The following is a 21,319-nucleotide window of genomic DNA, read 5'->3' as shown; positions in this document are numbered from 1 at the left end:
GCAACTGTATTTTCAGATAATTTTATGGTTAATTAAAACATATACTTCAGACTTGGTGGAGTAGAAATAGAGATAGTAAATAACTTCTAAATAACTATTATAATAATAATTTAAAGAACTAGTAAATAACTAACTTAAAGAAGTGACAATCAACCAAGAAATCCAACGATGAATTGCTGTGGGCAGAACCGCCATGAAGGGCTTGGACAAAATTCTCAAGTACAGAGATATGACTCTGTGCACAAAAGTCCAACTAGTTCAAGCCATGGTCTTCTCAGTCATGTCATATTGATGCCAGAGTTGGACACTGAAGAAGATGGACAAGAAGAAAATTGACACCTTTGAGCTATGGTGCTGGCAAAGAATCTTGCATTTACCCTGTATGGCCCAGAAAACAAATGTGTGGGTTTGCAGCAGATCAAACCAAAGATGTCACTGGAAGCTCAGACGACACGGCTTTGACTCTCTTACTTCAGACACATCATACAGAGAGAACAGTCAATGGAAAAGGACATCATGGGGGGCAGGGGTGGTGGCGCAGCAGGCTTAGTCGGTACCCACTGCGTGGTGGGTATGGGGTTCAAACCCCGCTTGGGGTACCTTGTGATGGAATGGCATCCCATCCCAGGCATGTCCCTACTAGCCCTGTGCCCTGCGTTGCTGGGTAGGGCCCACTTTGCCATGACCCTGCTCGGGACAAGTGATTGCAGACAATGGAATGTAATCATGCTGGGCAAACTGGGCAGGTACTGTTGAGCAGGAAGGTCTGTAAAGCGGTGGATTGACGTACTACTAGTCACCACAGCCATGGATGCCTCACTTTCAAGTCTTTTCAGGGCAACTAGAGTCGCCATGAGTCGACATCAACTCTACGGCACTTAACAACAACACATGTATGTGAGTGTTTCCGCACTCTGAACATTATCAGTGATTATGGTCGTGGTCGCAAACATTTCCCTTTATCCCACATATATAAAGTACGAAGCGGACTACAGCTTAGCGATGCACTTCGACTTTCCGAGCCTACAACTCCCAGGATCCCTGGCGGCGGCGGCGGCCTCCATTAGCGGCGGAGTAACGGCGTTCAGCGCGTCATCGCCTCCGTCTCCAGCTCCCCACTTCCCCACTTCCTTTGTGTGCGGCGCTGCGCGAGGAAGAGACCCGGGCGGAAGAAACCGAGATAAACACAGGTACAGCCACAACACAGAGAGCTTTCATACCGTTGCGTGCTGTGCGCGCTGCAGTCGGGGGTGGGGAGACATGCTCATGCTGTGTTAGGTCAGCAATTATCGCGGTCTAACGAATCGAAGGCGGTCTGACGTGCTCTCTTGTTGCGAATATAACAGACATGATCTGGCGAATGTTGCATCACTGGTGTCCATTCAGATGCAGACTGAGTCGTGTCGCTGTGATTATTCATCATGTGCATGCGGTGAAACAATCGCGGTCACACCTCGCGACGAAAGGTGACGAGGCGCTAGGGTCCGCCCGTCAGATGTGTGTCAGAGCATCGCTCCCGCTGTCGTGATCAGTTGGGCTTTATTGTGTGTCGGAGCCACAGCGAAGCCGCGGGTTCTTTATATAATAGCGCTCGCCTTCCAAATTCTGTCACTGCTTCCGCCTCAGTTTCTAGAAATTAATGAGGTGAATGTGATTCGACAGATGTGTTTTTTTCATCCTGCCCGTGTTGTCGACAAAATGTCCTAAGTGGTCAGTTTAACGTCAGAGTTGGAAATAACAGATTCAGTATTCTGAGTAGAAGAAAGGACTGAGGGCCATAAGCAAACTGAAACGGATTATTCCTAGCAGTTACATATGGTCAGTTCAGGTTTTACATTTACATTTAATAATTTATTTATTTAGCAGACACTTTTCTCCAGAGCGACTTCCAGCGAACTCTATGTAGTGTTATCAGCCCACACACCCTATTCACTGTGGTGATTTACACTGCTAGATACACTACTTACATTTGGTCTCTCATCCATACATCAGTGGAACACACACTCTCTCTCTGTCACTCACACTATGGGCGAACCTAAACAGCATGTCTTTGGAGTGTGGGAGGAAACCAGAGCACCCAAAGACTTACACTGCTAGATACACTACTTACACGGGGTCTCTCATCCATACATCAGTGGAACACAGACTCTCAGTTACTCACACACTACTACTTTTATCACTTACTAAATGATAAGGGTGGATTCTTTATTTTGAATGAACATTTTTGAAGTCGTTTGACATTTTCTGCTGTACACCTTTGAAAGAAACATCTTTGTTATACTAGTTCTTAATGTATTCCATGCTTATATCCAGATACAGGGTGTGGAAGATGAAACATGCTGCGTGTATATTCAAGCAAGCCTGTAAATAACTTCTCTGAGTGCTATTGCTAATATTTTCGGTCTCCCATCTACCTGAGAAAGTGATGGTTGTATAAGCCTGAAACACAGGTTACTGCAATATTTCACATAGTGCAGAAATGTACAGGAAATTAAAATAAAAGTGCCAATATTGTGGCTCCATCGAGGCAGGTGAATAATTTAAAACTGTGATTTTACATACGACAAACATTGTTGTAAAGATTGTCCAATTCTGTATACACTGGGTCCTCAGCATATGAATACAACTGGGATACAATTGTAGACACTCTGCGTTTAATACAGTCTCACATTTTTACTCTGTTTAGGTGTGTTTTAATTCCAACTAATGGCTGGATGCAAAAGCACACATTACGTTTGTTCTGCAACAAGCAAATTTTTGAAAGTACACAAGTGAAGAAAATATAATTAACAATAAATACGTACATTTTCGGTTCCCCGCGACCCCATATGGGACAAGCGGTTCAGAAAGTGTGTGTGTGTGTGTGTGTGTGTGTGTGTGTGTGTGTGTGTGTGTGTACATTTTTAGTGTTCTTTGAAATTTGCGTCAAACGTTTTTGACACGGGGACCCAGAGTATATAAGTTCTTATGCTGAGGGTTACATCATTGATTATTTAACTAATCGTGACATCATTTTCATATGTGTCATCTTTTGGTGAACAATTTACTCAGTTATTAATGGGAATTAATCATTCTCAGGAAGTTTGAGATCTATCTTCACTGGTGGTTCACTAGAACGAACTCCCTCCAAGGGAGTGCTGGACAGAGCTTAGTTATGGAGCACACACCAGAGGAGGGTGTGGTCATAGAGAGGAAAGAAGAGATAACTTTCCTCAAAGAGCCAGTGCTGGACTCAAACACTGGGGATGCACAAGGAGACGTGATGGTGGGACAGGTTGTCCCTTTTGTCAGGAAGGAGATTCCACCGAAGAAGGACCGCATGGACCCGCTGAAGATAGACATGTCCAAGCCTATTTCTATGCCACACACCTGTGAGTACTGCTTACATCATCAGTTGTGTTGTCTTAATTGGACTGAAAAGATACTTATAAGGACTTGTTTTAACAACTCTTTATCTGAACAGCTGTATCCACAATGTAAAACCCAGTAATTTTATCTGCAGTTAGGTTCCATATAAATCCTATCAGTGTTGTATTTTTTTTTTTTTAAAGTAAATACTGATAACCATCCTAGTGCTTTGACTTCTTCTGTTTTTGATTCCCTTCCACAGCTGCACAGCTCTCTTTGCAGTGTCTTGAGTGCCACATTATTTTCAGTGATCACAAGAGCCGAGAGCGCCACCTTAAGCACAGCCACCCTGCCGAGTATGAGCAGTGCATGCTGGGGGATGCCCTTTTTGCCTGTTATGTCTGTGACCGCCACTTCACTTGCTCCAGGGAACTCATGGCTCACCAGCGCACTCATACAGAGAAGCAACCGTTCAAATGCCCCATCTGTGGTGATGCCTTCAGTAGGTCCTCTGAACTGACACATCACAAGAAGGTCCACTTTGGTAAGCATGGATACACCTGTGCAGATTGTGGCAAGCCCTGTAAGACCCTGACCTTGCTCAAGTACCACCAGCGCACACACACTGGGGAGAGACCCTATGTGTGCAAGGACTGTGGTAGGAGGTTCAGTATGTCAAAGGCCCTCCAAAAACATCGCTTTTTACACAACTACGACACAAAGGTAGTTGAAGAGACCATTTTCCTAAGCTCTGCCACTTCTACCGCACACACCACAAAGCTTACAGGTCCCGAAGGCAGTACACAAGGTGAGTATATCTGTATTTGTTATACTTACGATGGTCTACAAATAATTATTTCAGCTTTTAAGTCCATTAAACTTTTTATACAGTGACAGTGTCAAAAAGGGAAAAAACTATGCATGTTAAAACTTGTACATTTTTGGTTGGTTGTTAAAGTTTTTCTGTATTTAAAGTTTAGTTTTAACTACAAAATTTGCCACTATTTATGTGTGTGTGACTAGAGAACAATTACATTTGATGGCAACTGTGGCTGCTAATATCACTAGACCTTGTATGGCATCAGAGAGTTAATTTTCAGCTTTTTTTTTTTTTTTTTAGGCAAACCCACAGTTGCTTTTTCGTGCTGCTTGTGTGGGGTGGCCTTCAAGAGTGCCAAGACAATGCTCCAACACATGAAACACAAGCACTCACAACAGAGAGAGGCAGAACTCAACAATACTGTAAGTGCAGGAGAACAATTAAAGGACGGTGAAATAATGAAATCCCAAACTGAGACATGTGAACCAATTCAAGTTCTAGGAAACATGGACACATTTGAACAAGGACAAGGATTGCAGGTGATAGAAACACTTGGACAAGAACAAATGCAGCAGCTGATAGAGACATTAGGGCAAGAACAGACAGTCGAACATGTAGCAATAGTGGTACAGGAACAGTTAGAGGAACAACATGAAGATGCCTGCGAACAGAAGCAGCCCACTGAACTTGAACTGACACAGAAAGACATAGCAACGGTGGAAGAACAACAGGTGCATTTCGGAACAATAGAATTAACGCAGGCACAGGGACAAATTAAGAACATTGACATGGAGCAGGCGCACCTGCATATGGACACATTAGAATTAGAGTTGACACAGGACCATATTGAAACAATAGTGCTGACACCAGTGGAGGGACATGAAGAGGCGTTCCTACTCGACCAAACAAATGAACAAACGCAGAGAGTGGAAACGGCGCAGTCGCCTTCAGAAGAAGACAAAGCAGAACAGGCAAATGGGCAGGTGCAGACTGAAGAACTGCAACATACAGATGGACAAGTAGGAGTGCAACTGGAACTGACACAAGAACAGGTGCACTCGGGTGAACTGGAACAGAGGCAACCTGAAACGGTTCAGCTTGAACAAATTCAGGGGGAAATGGAGATGGTGGAACTGAAACAGATACAGATACTGGAGCAGACAGAGACACAAGTGATAGAGCAGGGAAAGACACAAAAACCAATGGGAGAAGGACAGGAAGAGAATACAGCCTGTGACAGACTTGAAGACATACAAGATCTATCAGAAAAGACTAAAGAACTGCAAGAGAAAACCTCAGCACAGCAAGAAAAGATCGATGAATGTTTGTTTCAGATAAATGGAACAGAGCAGGAGGAAATTAATCACTCAGAACACAGCCAAAACAATGTATTACATACGCACAATCTAGAGGTTTTAGCTATGCCCACAGAAAGTAAAGATACAGAAGAGAGCAGCCAAATATCCTCACATGCAATCCCATTGCAAGAAATTATAGATGAGTCACTGCAAGTTCAACCAAAGGAGGCACAACTAATAAATGAACCGGTTAAGAATCCTCAGTATTTGAAACCAGTGGAGGCATTCCCTGAACATACAGTAAAAGAAAAAGAGCAGATAAAACATGCTAAAAAGCAACGAAAAGTAAAACAAAGAAAACCTACACAGACTAAGAAGGGACAGCTTGTGGGGCAGTTTATTCCCCCAGAAAAACAAAGTCATTCAAAACAAGACCCACTGCAGACATGTAAAATGCAAAAAAAAAGTGTGTCTCAATGCCACAAACAGAAACAAAAGCCATCCACACAAATGACCGTTGACAAGTTGGAGTTAAAACAAAAAAGTGGAAAAGAAAAAGCAAAGAAACAAGACAAGAAAGTTAAATCACATCCTTTACTGCAGGAGAAAATGCAGCAAGCAGTACCACGGTCGTCAAAGCAAATGCAAGGAGTGCAGCCAAGAAAGAAGCTTAAACAAATTCAGAAAGCTGTGTGTCAGAAGCAATCAAAGCCAAAGAAAGGGCAAGACCAAGTATTATTAAAGGATACTCAAAAAAATAGAAAAAGAGGCCAAATTTCTGAAGTACAGTTTAGAAATCAAGAAAAATTTGTAGCAGAGAAGAAGCTGAAAAAACAAGATGAAGCAAATGAACAGAAAAATACAAATAGTATTTCACTACTTAAAGATCTAGAGCAAATCAAGCAACAGTCTTTGTTATTACTGAAGGGACACAAACAGCCACAGCTAAAAGTTCATAAATTAGATCCCAAAAAGACTCAAGGAGTTCCACATCAGCCACTAGCAAGCCAGCATCAAAGTGTGAGTCCCCAGAAGGATCAGCAGATGCTGCCAGTGCAAAAGCAGAAGAGAACAAAAACTCAAGAGCCACAGCAGAATATGCCAATTCAGAAACGGCGTAGACAGACAAGGAATTCAAAAGGAAGGCATAAAGACATCCGAAAATCACATCCTTCCAACTCATCCTTGGTTTCCTCTACCCCACCTGCCAAGTCCAAGCCCCCTCGAAAGCGCAAGGCACCTTCAGCAGGAGTATCTGAAATAGTACATGCTCGACGGGCACTCAGCTGTGAAGAGTGTGAGGAAAGATTCTCTGACAGGGTAGCTTTAGAGGAGCATGTATCTGCTCTCCATTCCTCGTTGGATGTACCTTCTCATAGTGATGCAACTGTCTCAAAACCAGGAGAGAAAAGTCCCACCACTCTAACATCAGAAAATCCAGCAACACAAACAGCTGATAAAGAACAGGATATGACCAGCTTAAATGAGAATGAAGTTGGAAAAATTTCTGGTCATGGAGGGGAAGGGGTGAAAGTAGTGGGTGTAGTTTCTTCGGGTGCAGAACTGTGCCTAACGTTGGACCTGTTGCAGACTCCAAAGTCAAATAAAGATGTATCTGAAAATTCAATCAACACAGATAACTATGGAATACGAGTTGCTACAGACTGGGATATGGAGGTAGAGATGGGGGAAATTGGACTGGGAGAAAGAGTGGAAAGAGTCTCTTTCCCAGCACTGAATCCATCTCCTTCTCTTGCTTCAACTTTCCTTGAAGGTGAAGGTCAAGGAGGAGGAGAGGATAATAGGGGGGTGAATGGAGACCGTAATGTGATTGTAGTACCGTTGGATTCCTCAATTTTGGACACAAGCAAAAGTGTTCCCTCTGAAAAGCAGAAACTACAGCATGAAGCTGAGATTGTGGAAAATCAGGAATTGCTGGACACTATAGGTGAGTCCAGGCAGAGTCGAGAACCATGTGACACTGAACAAACAAAGAGTAATATACAACCACAGAATACAGTCACAACTTGTCCTCTTCTTTTACATACTTCTTCCAAATCCTTCCAAGTCAAGGAAAATCAGAATAACACTAATTTACCTAATTTGTCATTAGCAACCAAATTGCACAACTTTCAGCAAAGTGTGACCATGAACGAAGCACAAACCAAAGGTCATCATTGCAGAGAGAAACAACATCCAGGGAATGAGAAGCACAATGAAAAGACGTCAAATGGTATACAGCTTCATGCATCTAATACTGAGTTTCAACAGGTCACGGAGGAGGAAATTAAAGAAGAACTGCTTTCAGAGGTTAATTTAGTCACGGTTGGAGATGACAGTATGGAAAATCATCTCCACTTGAGTGAAGAGAGTAATCTGACATTAGCTGGCAGTCCTCAGGTCACCCTTATTGCCACAGAGTCAGCGAGGCCAAGTCCACATATAAATAAAGATATTCCCAGAGGTACTGAAAATGTCTCAGATCAAGAGATAAGCTTAAATATCAGTGAAACTGCTCTGAACTCGAATACAAATATGGTTTCTTCTACCACAGAAACAGAAGTCAAACAAGAAGAGGATGAAATAGAAGTAGAGAAGAAGGAAAATGTAAGAAGAAGAGCATTGAGGGGTAGAGGTAGGAGAAGAGGGACAAACATTCTTCAGAGAGGTGGAGGCCAGATGCAAAAAGTCAGAGAAGACTTAAAAGAATTAGAGAAAGAAAAGGATGGGTGCCACATTGTTCTTGAGGTACAGCCACTCACCAGTGATTCTCCAATAAAGAAAGAGCAGAAGGTGGAATTTCCTAACCGATCCCAGTCTCCCGGTCATAAAACATGTAATGATCAGGAAGAAATAACATTAGGTTGTGATGAAGAGGAACCTAAAATTTGTGCAAGTTTGTCAAGATCTTGTCTTCCAACCTCCCTGGAAGAGTCTTCTGATGAGCAGTTAGTTTTTGAATTGGATTCTGTCACCACCAGTGTAGAAGTTTTGAAAACTGAGGAGGGTATGGACGGTGAGCGGGTGGAAGATGAGGGAACAAGGGAGAAAAATTGCCAGTCTCCATGTATTCTTCTTGAGAGGTTCCTCACAAGAAGAGAAAGGCCAGAGGAAGATGTGGACCAGTGCCAAGATGAAATGAACAATGAAAAAAATGTGAGTTTTTTTTTTTTTTTTTTTTTCAACAATTTGTGTTACGGTCTAGTGAACAGTGTAAAAAATTTCCTTGATGACTTAATAATGCAGCCTTTTAGTAAGCTGTTGGTATGAAATACTCTGCAAGGTTATTCTGCTTTGCTGCTTTCAGTGTGTTTATGTTTGATCAGTCATTATATTCACCTAAGATTTTTAAATTCCTTTCATTCAAACAGACGAATAGGACATCCCCGGGTTACGAGGTGGAATGCAGTGAGGATAGCAATGCCAATCAGATAATGTTAATGGAATCTCTGAGAGGTCGGGTCATAAAAGTTGAAGAGTATCCCACAGAATCCTGCCCAACAAGCTCCTCTGTCAGCAAGAGAGTGCAAGTGGTTGATCATATCAGTCAATGTGAAAAACAAAGTGGAGTCCAGATATTTTTAGTAAAGGAGGAGGACCACATTGTTCTTAATGAACCACAAGTTTTTCCCCAACGTGGGCACACAAAACTAGCGATGGAGGAAATGGAGGCCAGTGACAGTGCATGTCTTGGTAAGTGTACAACATTTTCCATTCTGTTGTTGGTTTACATTTATTTGGTATTTTGTAATGTTTTTTTGGCTGTTTACTCTTCTGTTAGTTTTTAGTCATCATAGGATTACTAGTCATTCGAAATATTTTGCAGTGGTAACTTAACTAAATTCCTCTGATCCTTTACAGACACAGAGGCTGTATCCCATGGTAACAGACATCAAGAAGTAGAAGGAGAACAGGAAGGGCCAACTAGTTTATCTCCTTTGATTCTTGATGGTAGAGTTGGTAGCCAGCAATGCATATTCCTCCAGGTGAAAGAGGAGGAGAGAGAAGTGGAGTTAGGATCTTCACAGGAACACGGAATCTCACTCTTTGTCGTTCCTGGGGGAAGGTTGGATGAGCAAACAGATGCATGTCAAACCAGTGCTGACGATCAACTTGTATCAGGCCTGCACACAGGTCCATTTTCCAGTAGTGGAGGATACTGTAAGTCATATGCGCATCATTGAGTTAATCCATCAAAAATCTGATTGAGTAAAAATTGTAAAGAATTATCTTCTTCCTCTTTCACAGGGATGTCTCTGTCTCCAGAGTGTAGGAAGGAGCAAGGTCTTCCAGGAACTGACTGCGAGGAAGATGGACAAATGACAGAAACGCAAACAAGTATGTGTATTTACACTGCTGAAATTAAATGAGGACCTTCACACATTTTTTGACCATGAGAGGGGAAACTTTATTAAAGCTGGGCTCTTCATAACACTGAGTGTGTGCTTATTATTTTTATATTTTTTGGTTTTTAAGTATAAATAAAGTATTGTTAAAAATACAAGTGACTGATCTAAATACTTTCTGAACTTTCCACACAGGTGTTATAACAAACCCATAGGTGTAAACATGATGAATTTCCCCTTTAATAAAAAAAAAAGTTTGTTTAGTTGCATGGGACAGAGCAAAATTGCAGTGTGTAAACAGAATCAGGAGGTTAGATAGCGTTTTCTTTATATAAATGATAACATTTGCTGGCAACAACAAAGATCTCTCATAGATGCTTAACTCTGATTGATATTTGTAAGAATGGCTGCTTGATAAAGCTGCACAATGCATTTTCACATTTATAAATCTTAGACAATGAAGATGACAAAATTAATTCTTCTCTGAAAATCATACAGAACCACAGAATCCACAGGAACTTGCAGATTTCCTACTGCAGAATTCTGAAGCTGAAGATTCTGAAGGAAATTCTGATTCAGAGCCAGAAGAGGAAGCCTGTGTTTTGGCTCGTTACAACGAAGGTCGAAGAGGTTTAGCCAACTCGGACAAAAGCTCAAGGAGTGATCAGGATTTTAACAGAATGTATGTTAAGGCAAAGTATGTTAATTTTGAAGTTTATTTTAATTCACATTAGGGCTCCTTTTTTAATTTAGGAAGTGAACTTTCTCTAAAATATGACTTAGATCTGTCTTTATTTTGATGTTGATAAGTAGTTGTACATTTCTACATAAGTGCATACTTTTGAGGCATCAAGTTTATATGCTGTAACGGATTGTGAAGTTTATTTTCTTTTTCTTACCTATTTCTGACTTAAGTTTGCCCGGCCACAGCGAACAGGCTGAAATGTCTGCAGGGAATAACAAGGAAAGCAAAGGGGAGAAGACTCCAATTGATTATTTCACAAGCTATTTGGATTGGGACACGTGGGAAGAGATTGCCTCCTGCAATACTGCTTGGTCAGAATCCCCCATCCCAGTTACTGCCAAAGAAATGGCTCAATTTGTAGGGATCCACATTGCAATGGGAACTCTGAAGGTTAGTGTTTCTAAATGCCGTAAACGTTTTTAAAATGTGTGCCCTCTTTACTGAAACACACTTTTATTTACATTCATTTTCTTTTTTATATTTTTGTAAGCCTGTGTCTATGTTATTGTGCATAATTTTGTATATGCCAGCATGCACTTGTCTGACAGCAGCAGATTAACCATATATGTGGATTTCCCCCCCATATTTATCCTCTGTTTTTTGTTCAATCCAGTTCCCTGACCTGAAGCTCTACTGGCAGGATCTCACTCGAGTGCCCTTGATTGCTGATACCATGCCTGCCTCCAGGTTCTTCCAGCTGGCAGGCAAGGTCAGGCTGGGACGTCGGGTTAGGGAAACTGAAACTCCAGTGACCACAGATCCCATGGACAAAAACGGGAACGAAGACAGATCAGATGGTACAACACCATTCAGGAACATTACTGATGGAGAACAAGCCAAGGATCCACTCAGAACTGGGGCTGGAGTCTCTGAAGATTCTCCACAAGCCACATGTCCTCATAAAAATTTGAACCCCCAGATGCATAGATTGGAAGACCCAGTAAGCAGCCAGGAACATGGAATAAAGCGAAACTGTGGATCTCCCAATGCTGCACAAATTACTCCAGTGCACAAGACAACCACAATGAAGACTGGGCCTACTCACAACACACAAAGTTACACACATGATGTACAAAGACAAATTCATGTAGTTGGTGATGTGGTTTTAGTGAGAAACAGTGATGTGCACAACCCAAGCCCATATCACAGCTCTAGACAAAACACTACACCCTCTTCAGTCATCCATGACTCAAACTTGGCAAATACTGACCCTCTGTGGAGGGTAAGGGCATTGCTTGAAAGAGTTCGAGCAGGATGCCTGGCACTGACTCGCGAAGGAAACTTTGGCGTTGATGAATACCCTATTCATTTGGGACGGCCAATAAGGAGAAAATCCGCCAACAACGCACGTCCCACATTAAACTGTGCTGTCCTTGTAGGGGCTGGCGGGTTGATCCTAGATTTCAATCTGAACGTGGGTGACTCTAACAAAGAGGATATGATAGAGAAAATGGTCCCCAGGAGTAAAAAAAGAGGGGAGGGAGCAGTATTTCTTTGCAAAGAGGAATTGTCCACCCCTGCAGTGTTGGAGCATCTACTTTCCGCTGGGGTGAAAAGTGCAGCAAGGGTAGGGGGGGTAAGGGGTGGGATAGGTGATGAATTTGTAAGCTCTGATGGAAAACTGACTTTATTCCGATGTCAACAAGGGTTCATTCTCTCTAATTTCAGCAAGAAGCAGTCTTGTCCATTTACTATTGTTGAGGACTTTGAGGGGACTCAAAAGGTTGCCCGACTGACCCGAGAAATGCTAAGTCTGTATCGCACCCCACTTTCAGCTTCCTCTGCAGCCTGCTGGCCACAGACAGTGCTCTGGCATCTCATTGACATGGCTCTGGTGAACTCATGGCTGCAGTACAGAATAGATCATCATCATCTGAGAGAGCCAATGAAACTTATGACATTTCGCTTAGAAGTGTCTAAAGCATTAATCCTTTCAAATTACTCTAATACACCCAATTCATCACCACCTCCTCCTCCTCTTGCTCCACAACTGACTAGTCAAGATTCCACTGTGTCTCCATCACCAACTGCTCATGCTACAGCCCCAAGTCCAGATGCTACTTCTCGATATGATGGATTTGGACACTGGCCAGAACAGTTGTCTGAAGGAGAAGGAGGCAGATGTAGATTTGGAGGCTGTGACAGAACATCACGGGTGCGGTGCCTCAAGTGTTGTGTCTTCCTGTGCATCTCACAGAGCAACAACTGCTTCCTGAAGTTTCACTGCAAAGGGAGTGTTTGAGGACAATTGTTTTTGAATTGGATTTTGTGTCATATTTTGTTCAGTGCATTTAAGCTGCGTTTAATTATTAAAATTAGATGCACAAATGTTAGGTGTAATTACTTTATGGCCATGCTGCTGATAAATCTGCATCATTTGATATACTTAGAACAGCATGAACAAATTTCTACACTGTTGTGTGTATACTGGTGAATGTAGATTTTCCTTGATAAGATGATTGTTCCCATCAGACAAATAAAAATGTACAGCCAAAAGTCTCTTATTTTATTGTAACCAGGTAATACGAGCAGTGGTTTTAAGTAAAATGTGCATTTATTACACCTGAAGTAGAAATTACATAATTTCCTTTAAATGTTATTTGCTGTGCAGAGTGCTAAAGCCAATATAATACTTGAACTGAATACTTCAAGAGATCTTTAAATTGTGTTTAAGTGCACAAGCAAATTTAAAACTGTGAAGTAAACCATAACACAAAGTTATTGTGCATTTTTTTTAACAAGCTTCAGTAAAAAGAAGTATATGAAATAAAACATCCTGTGTGTGTTTGAAGTCACCGCTGGTAATCGTATGGAATTCTGTTTTGCCACTGAGGTATTAAATAGTGTAAATATCTGGTAATATTATCATTCTGTTTTTCACATTTACTCAGTTATTTTCATATCCGACCTGCGCTTGCCACTGGTGGAGGCTGTCCATTGGTATTGACCCGGCCTAATTTGCATTTTTTCTGATTCAAAAACGGTGATAAATAATAACCCCATTAGTAAATTCTGAGAAAATTACCTTAGAATATAATTTGATTTTACTATGTAAATTTAAAAGATATAAGCAACAAAATAACTAAGTCATTTTAATAAAAACCTAGTATTAATTTTAACTCACTTCGGTACGAGACGAAACGTGGTGGTTATGAAAAGATTTTGAAATAAAAGAGAAGTGCGAAAGAATTTTACCTATTTAAGAGTGATAATTTCATTTAAAAAAATTTTTAAAAAAAGTTCCGTAGTGAAACGCCCCGAACTTCAGTACTTAGGGTAGGATGAGCAACTAGAGATAAACAAACACTGTATTGCGCTCCGAAGTGTAACGTGAGTAACGTGGAGGGGAATGCGCATGCTCCGCCGCCGTTCCGCCGGGTGTACGACTCAAGAACAGGATTTTCCCTGGTCATGTGATAGGGGTCAAGGGTCAAATCACGAGGCTGGCTTCACCTTACTGTATTTTCGGTGTACGGTAAGTGGCGCTCATTAATATGATTTTCTCGTACTTTTTACCTTAGTGCAAAACGTAACTGAAGTGCGAAAATAAACGCTTTGCGTATGCGTATGTTTCGAAACTGATTTTAGGGATCCTTTCGCGCTTTTATTTGTGAGGTTTCCCCCAAGCGGACTTCCCTCTTTTGTGCTGAAGTTTCTCCCCCGAACTTGACTCCGCAGCGCTCGGCACCTCCAGTAAGACGAGCCGCTGCTTCACCGCTCCGATCCCGTCGCTACGTTTGCACACAGCCGCGCGCGTGCGAGCCGCGTCCTCGCGCCGTGTTCTGCACGCGGTTAAAAAAAGAAAAAAAAAAAAGTGCATTTTTCAAAGTGGCGCGCGTGCTAACGCGCTCGGGGCTCGAGAAGAGGCCTAGTTCGAGCGGGTGGCCTGCTAGCCGCGGGCGAGCAGCACTGCAGCAACAGCTAGCCATGTAGCTCCCGTGTGTATCTGACGATTCTCAGCTGAAATGTTACTTACACAATATTCATTTCGGCCTCGGATGGTTAATTCGTGTTCGCAGTAGTGCTTCTTCATTTTGTGCTCGGCCCGGGCTCACTTAGCAGTGCAAAGTGCGGGCTAAACTGAGCATTTTACCATGATAGCTACACACACAGTGAGTGACCGCCGGTGCCGAGGACGAGGTCTTAGGTCCTGTATGGATCATCTGCGAAGATCGCTCATCCAAGGGACTCATTCATTTGCGAGATAAAAAATGTCGCATTTTCTTTTCTTGATTTCTTGTTGTTGTCGAACCCAGCCCGAATCACTTCCCTCGATCCTTCCTTCCACTCAGAATTAATCCCATAAAAAATGACTGAGCTGCATAAGAAATAGTTGCAAGATGCCTCGTGTGAGAAGCTAACATCATATTCTAATTAGCCAACACCAAAGATCATGTCCGATAGTAAAATGAAATAATAACCTATTCTGTAGTGATGATGACTGATGAAAGTGAAGTAATTTTTGTTCATTAGAGAATTCTTGAGATGTAGGTCCCTTGTCTGCTAAATGAATAAATGTGATTAACCCTCACAGGGCGAAATGAATAGTAGTATCGAACTGCAGAAAATCATGGATAAATATTCATAGAGGTATTTGTAAATTAGGATCAGATGGATGGATTCATTAGACAACGTCTACTTGGGGAGGGTTCTCGTGTTGGATTTATGATGTTCAACAAGTTATATCTTTTAACGAACGGTGAGCTGGAATTGTTGTGATGAATTCGTGGAAGTGCTCGGTTCATCCTTCCTCTCTGATGACTGTTTGTCTCCGTTTGTCTTCGTAGCACTGCGAGTAAAGCAGAGTCCGCATCCTCTTCCCATCCACCTTCTGCTCCTGATGGACTCCGAAGTGCTGCAGATAGAGGAGGTTGTGGTGGGGGAGGGTACGGCGGCCCTCACGGAGGTGGCGCCGGACGGCCCCGCTGAGCCCTACACCACCACGGCGCTCCTCATCCAGGAGCCCCCTGCTTCCTCTATCATCCAGCCATGTGAGTGCATTGGCATTTAGTGCTTTTACATTTACATTTATTCTTCTAGCAGATGCTTTTTATTCAGAGGCCCCTAATTCTAAAGCACAGTCAGCTAGTTACTTTCCACCATATGAACCACTGTACATCCATCACACGAATAGCTGCATAAAGGTTTATCCAAATAAATCAACAATTCCTGATCACATTCTAATTTTTTCTTTTAATTTTTCTTAAACATGTACATTACACGAGTAGCTGCGTGAAAGTTTATCCATTGTTCAACAGTTATGATTTCAAATTACAGAGCATGAACATTTACACATTACACGAACTTAAGAGATCGTGGGAGAAGTGAGTTCGGAAGAGGCGAGACCCTTCTTAAATGAAGATAGAGATTCAGCAGTTCTGAGTGAGAGAGGGAGATCAGGCGTTTATATTTTACGTTTCGTATTAGGTTAGAGAGTTTTTCAGCATTCCTCATCTTGCTCTATGGCATCAGAACCGAGCTCAGCATTCTGATGCGCACGGTGTAGTTCATACATGTCTGTCATCAATTCAGAGAAATGCAACATGTTCTCTACAGTGTTATTCCATGTCGAACAACAGATCTTGGACCCCGAGACCACATAGTGCCAAGTAGTCAGAGAGACCATGTTGGAGCATATTTGTATTGAACTTTGGCAAAAAAAAAAACAAACAAAATAATACATTTGAAGAGACTCAGCTGTTTTCGTTCGATTTTGTTGATCTTGATGTAGGCAGAATGTAACTCATTAATTAACCCTAACCAGTTGCACTCCTAGTGATATTAACAGAAAACCCTAAACATTTTAGTCTCAGACAATCTACTTATGAAGTGTAATTTCACAATTTCTACATATTTAAAGAAAATTTCATTGCATAAGTTTTATTTAAAAGCTTTACGCAGCATATCTATTTAATTTTAATCAAAGCAAATCTGCAAGCATGGCAGCTTGTGAAAAATGTTTAAAGTATTACTGAACTCAGTTGTTGTGTAATGGGGTCCTTTAACAACTACTCGTTCTTCATAGAATTGCCTCATTATTAAGTACAACATTTTTTTTCTCCTTGTGATGCATTATTTTTATATCCATGGTTGGTTTATTCTTATTTCTTGTGTTAGATGCTCATACCAGATGTTTTGGAAAAGAGATGCAGATGTGGTCTCTCAGTAAAATCCCCCCCCAGTGGTGTTAGTTTCAGTATATTCTGGCTACATGTAGTTTATGAACCTCTAAGTTACCCTACAAAAAATAACTGCCGGTGTACATAAAGCCATAATACAGCAATTAAGAAATGCTAAGTGAAGGGTGTCTAGCGTCAAACACCTGTTAGTAACGCTCCACAGAGCCTTTAAGAGCATAGTGGCTGTGTGTTTTGCAGCATCAACGACATAAGCAGTGATGTTGAACTGCGCGGCTTTTCTGCAGTTCATCTGTGCGTGATAGCACCTTGTGTGACTGGATATTGGAACGACCAAACAATCCAGTTCATCAATCAGTACATTATCGTCATTATTTTTAAAATATGTTTTCTAGAATTTTCAACAAATTTTGGAGAAAAAGTTGGCAAAGTTATAAAACAAATTGTTCTGGGGGAAAAAAAAAAACACTTAATTTCAGTATTTTAAGTGATTTACTTGTATAAAACTTTTAATAACTAAATATTTTGCATGCAGATATGGAGAAAAGGGTTATTTGTATGTGTAAATCTTCCAACATGGCATCATGATCATTAGTACTTTTTCCTCTGGCATAGTTTAATCGGCAAAATGAAACCTAGATTTTTTTTCCCCAAAAAATCACTTAAATATTTAAAGTTATTTTCAAGAACTAAACTCTTAAGTCATAACCTGAAAATAGTTCTTCGAAGCCGAATTGAAAGAAGTTATGTTCTTTGCACCAGCCTTTCCTCTCGTTAATGTCACCAGTAATTTTTCTTTCTGATGATATATTATGCAAAATGAAAGTGTTTTTAAAAAAACTCTTAATATGCCAAGTTATTTACAATTATAAATACCGAAAAGAAATCATTTTTGAAAAGCAGAATTGGAAATGAACTGTTGCATATCCTGTGCAAAATGCTTTGCAGAGTGACACTTTTTGTTATGCTTCCCCTCACATGCATCGAGGTGATATTTTTCATTTGGGAGCCAATTTTTTTCCCATGAAAAATAATAATTTGCATAATGTTACATGTCGCGGGTCACGACCGCTTTTAGGACAAGCGGGACAGAAGATGGATGCATGGATGTTACATGTTGTGTGTGAAACAGGTGTACTTGCGTGTGTGAATATTGTGTAGTACTTCAGCATCAAGATAACTCATGAAGAATTGTCATTGAGATTGGATGCAAAGAGATATTCTCAGGAAATTCTGTTTTCTTCTTGCAGACCAGCATGACAACCTGCAGTGTTTTCAGTGCTTCATCACCTTTTGTAACTCTAAAGCAAAGGAAAGGCACATGAAGAAGAGCCATCGTGAGGAGTACAAACAGCAGCTTCAGCAGGTAAGGTCTAGCTGTGTAGACTTTAAAGCAAAGAGTCTGGAAAGTCAGGTATTGGATGATTTTGCTTCTCACACCCCTAAATGTATTTCTGGACAGTGCGACACGCTTTTCACCTGCTACGTGTGTGATCGCACGTTCTCGTCCTCTGAAGAGCTCACGCAGCACCAGGGCTCTCACAATAAGGAGGACAAGCCCTTTAAGTGTTCCCACTGCCAGGAGAGTTTCCGCACTTTCTCTGAGGTGAGTTAGAAGGATTTAGTGGGAATAAAATAAATGAAGGCGCATTGAATGGTATGTAGATGATAGTGAAGGGTAGGTTTCCGGAAGTGCTTGTTTTCTGATAAATTCTCAGCTTCCTAAAGGAATTATGGAATTTATTTTCAGGTGCTGTCATTTGCCCAGAATGCTTTGCGTATGCCTCATCTAAAGATGTCCAGGATACATACTCGCCCCTTTTTTTTCTTGCTTTAATCAATACATTCTTTCTTTACTTTTTTGCTTCCAGCTGACATCTCATCGGCGACAGGTGTGTCCAGAAAGGCAGTTTGTGTGCCGGGATTGCGGGGAGTCCTTCCGGGGCCCAGCTCTGCTACGCAACCACCGCCTATCCCAGCATCCCCCTCAGGCTAACCAACCAGAGGCTGATGATGGAACGAAGACCCACCGGTGTGGAAAATGTGGCAGAGGGTTTGAGACAGAGGCAGAGCTCCTGCAGCATCAAGAGAACCATGCCGGGGACCAGCACTGCAACGGCAGCGCCCCCCCTGTCAAGAGGAGGGGACGTCCTCCCAAAACAGAGGAAACAGCTGATGGTGAGAAGAAAGGGAAGCGGAGGAAGAAGAAGGGTGAGGGAGATGCTCCAGAGGAGTCTGGAGTAAGCAACCATGCGCCAGCGGCTGCTGAGAGCAAGGTCAAAGGCCGACGGGGGCGGCCCCCCAAAGCTGCTCAGGAGGCTCAGACTGAGCCAGGCGCAGAGCCGACGGAGGAGAAAAAAGCGAAGAGTACTGCGCCTCTGCCTCGTCAGCACACCTGCCCCGATTGCGATCTCACGTTCCCAGCCCTGGCGGAACTCCGTGTCCACAAGAAGGAGAAACATAGCCGGCCACCAGCTCCACGCAAGGCCCACGCCTGTGGAGAGTGTGAGGAGAGCTTTTCTCGACCGGAGCAGCTGGAAGCCCATAAAGCCCGGGCCCACAGCGCAGGGCGCTACGCCTGTCCCACCTGTGGCAAGAGCTTTGGCAGAGAGAGCAACCTGAAAGCACACCGGCAAATACATGCTGAGGAGGGAAAGGGTGCAGAGGGAGCACGAAGATAATTTGGATAAAGTGTTTTCTCAAAGGGTGGGGGGGTGGACCTGGAAGTGGCTGGGGTTACAAGAAAGAATCATTTTTAATATGGAAACAGGATTTTAATGAGTTTTAGTTTTTGAAGGTGGGACCGATGGTGGGTTTTGAAAGAGATGTAATGAGATTTGGAAGGCTTTCATTTCATGTGTTTTATTTGTAATTGTTCCATTCTTTGTTTTTGTTAGCTACTTAGTTATTTTTGAGAGTGAGTGTGTATATTTGTATTTTTTTGAGGGAGGGTCCGTTCTTTTTCTAGAGAACGTAAAGATTTAAGGCTAATCTTGTCAAAACTATGTAATTGGGGGGGCTGTAAATATACCCGTAAATCATTTACATTGCAGGATTAAAATGTCAAAGCCCATTACATCAATGTCCAGTATATAGGGGTCAGTATGATTCATATTTTAACTGATTTATATTTTTTATTGTGTGTGTGTTTTTTTTTTTTTTATTCATTTTAGAAGTGTTTTGTGTGGGTTAGTAGCTTCCAGGTTGTCTTACCTATGGAGCATTTTATGTTTGGTTTTAACTTAAAGATCCACTTTCTGTAGTAGCAAATGTAGAGGGCTCAGTAATTTGAAACATGTACAGTGTGGAGGAAAACTGTTTAAGTGACTCTGTAGCTATATGCAGATTGAAGATTGTGTTGACTTTTTATTATATTGTGTAAGTGAATGATTTTTTTTTTAATTTTAGTTTCTGGGTTATTAAATGGTCAGTTTTGTTCAGAATAAAAATTAAAGAGTATTATGGCCATTTGTAGGATTAGACTTTTTTTAATCAGTTTTTTTTGGGGGGGGGTCATTTACAGAACTTATAGCCCAAAATTTCACTCAGATTATTTCCATAATATCTTCCTTTTTTTGTTGAGAAATAGACCATCTTTGGGCAAAGAAAATTTCCTTCCTAAAAATTACTGAGCCCTCTAATCAAAGTCAAAATCAACTTCCACAATATGTTTAGAACATACATTGGAGTGAAATAGCGTGAACCATGAACTGAAACATGTTGTACTTCTCTATAATTTTTACACTGGAACCTTTTGAAGTTTTGGATAACTTTAACCACGGGAATTTAGTCAGTTAATAGTCTCAAGGAAAAAAATCACAATAATAAAAAAAAAATTATCAGAAACCTGGAAGAAATTGTTAGTTGTCCTTAATCTCTTTACTGTTACAGTTGACTATACACAAATGGAATCGCTGATCAATATGCGAAAATGTAATTAAAGATACTGGCCTAAGGGTCTTCTACATTATTAAACTTTTGTTTGCTTTTTTGTTAAATCAGTTGGTCCTTGTCATGTTTTGAATGAGTGTTTTTTTAATTTATTAATATTTTGTTTGTCAAAAGTAAAGTATTTATGGTTTAAATGCCTGGTAGTAAGCAGACATATTTACAAAGATGACAAGAACATCTTGGTTTACATTTATTCATTTAGCTGATGTTTTCCTCCAAAGTGACTTTGTGATATATGTGATTATTTACACACTATTTATACAGTTTGGTAATTTTACTGGAGCAATTCAGAGTAAGTACCTTGCTCAAGGGTACTACAGCCAGAGGTGGGAATCAAACCTGTGGCTTTTGGGTCCAAAGGTGGTAGATGTAACTGCAGGAATACCACCACCTTGATCAAAACTGTAACTAATAACTAGTACTGGTGCTAACACTGCAGTTAATAATAGCAGTCTTAGCAATTGAGCCAATTAGTATTTTAATTGAGTTAATTTTGTTACAGGGGATATACAGTATATGTTAGACAGCTCAAACATTACACCACATTTCATAAAGTAACACATGCAGTACTAGTTTAATAATTTCTATTTAGATGAAGTTATACAGCCATTGACAGTAACGTCTTGGGCATGAGGCTCATGCGTTTGGACCATATCTTATGTTCACACACACAC

The 21,319-nt window shown here is 41.3% G+C and overlaps 2 protein-coding genes across 4 annotated transcripts; both read left to right on the top strand.

Annotated features, from left to right (window-relative positions):
- The first annotated feature begins 1,119 nt into the window (after positions 1-1,119).
- znf576.1 (zinc finger protein 576, tandem duplicate 1) lies at positions 1,120-13,082 on the top strand. Of its 3 annotated transcripts, none has more exons than XM_029260121.1 (10): positions 1,120-1,190; positions 3,079-3,371; positions 3,611-3,892; positions 4,469-8,622; positions 8,838-9,159; positions 9,328-9,627; positions 9,715-9,804; positions 10,311-10,509; positions 10,728-10,947; positions 11,171-13,082. In XM_029260121.1, the coding sequence occupies exons 2-10, from the start codon at positions 3,155-3,157 to the stop codon at positions 12,797-12,799; spliced, it is 7,413 nt and encodes a 2,470-aa protein (XP_029115954.1). In that variant the 5' UTR covers positions 1,120-1,190; positions 3,079-3,154; the 3' UTR covers positions 12,800-13,082. The 3 variants fall into 3 exon arrangements, with proteins under 3 accessions (XP_029115954.1, XP_018587712.2, XP_018587711.2); XM_018732196.2 differs by having other exon boundaries at positions 3,611-4,156; positions 10,311-10,494; XM_018732195.2 differs by having other exon boundaries at positions 3,611-4,156.
- An 875-nt stretch (positions 13,083-13,957) lies between these two features.
- Positions 13,958-20,639, top strand: znf576.2 (zinc finger protein 576, tandem duplicate 2). Its single transcript, XM_018732209.2, has 5 exons — positions 13,958-14,032; positions 15,345-15,548; positions 17,945-18,060; positions 18,157-18,300; positions 18,566-20,639. Exons 2-5 carry the CDS (start codon positions 15,398-15,400, stop codon positions 19,373-19,375), a joined length of 1,221 nt encoding a protein of 406 aa, XP_018587725.1. The 5' UTR covers positions 13,958-14,032; positions 15,345-15,397; the 3' UTR covers positions 19,376-20,639.
- The last annotated feature ends 680 nt before the right edge of the window (positions 20,640-21,319 follow it).

This window comes from Scleropages formosus, chromosome 18 (genome assembly GCF_900964775.1).
Source record: "Scleropages formosus chromosome 18, fSclFor1.1, whole genome shotgun sequence".
Taxonomy (NCBI): Eukaryota; Metazoa; Chordata; class Actinopteri; order Osteoglossiformes; family Osteoglossidae; genus Scleropages; species Scleropages formosus.
The sequence above is the reverse complement of the archived record's forward strand: the minus strand, read 5'-3'. Positions and strand labels throughout refer to the sequence as shown.

Excerpts from the sequence above, each read along its gene's own strand:
- znf576.2 (XM_018732209.2), top strand. The coding sequence starts at position 15,398 with ATGGACTCCGAAGTGCTGCAGATAGAGGAGGTTGTGGTGGGGGAGGGT. Across the intron at positions 15,549-17,944 it reads TTCCTCTATCATCCAGCCAT|ACCAGCATGACAACCTGCAG; the intron begins GTGAGTGCATTG and ends TTCTTCTTGCAG. Across the intron at positions 18,301-18,565 it reads GTTTCCGCACTTTCTCTGAG|CTGACATCTCATCGGCGACA; the intron begins GTGAGTTAGAAG and ends TTTTGCTTCCAG.
- znf576.1 (XM_018732195.2), top strand. The coding sequence starts at position 3,155 with ATGGAGCACACACCAGAGGAGGGTGTGGTCATAGAGAGGAAAGAAGAG. Across the intron at positions 3,372-3,610 it reads TATTTCTATGCCACACACCT|CTGCACAGCTCTCTTTGCAG; the intron begins GTGAGTACTGCT and ends TCCCTTCCACAG. Across the intron at positions 9,628-9,714 it reads TTCCAGTAGTGGAGGATACT|GGATGTCTCTGTCTCCAGAG; the intron begins GTAAGTCATATG and ends CCTCTTTCACAG.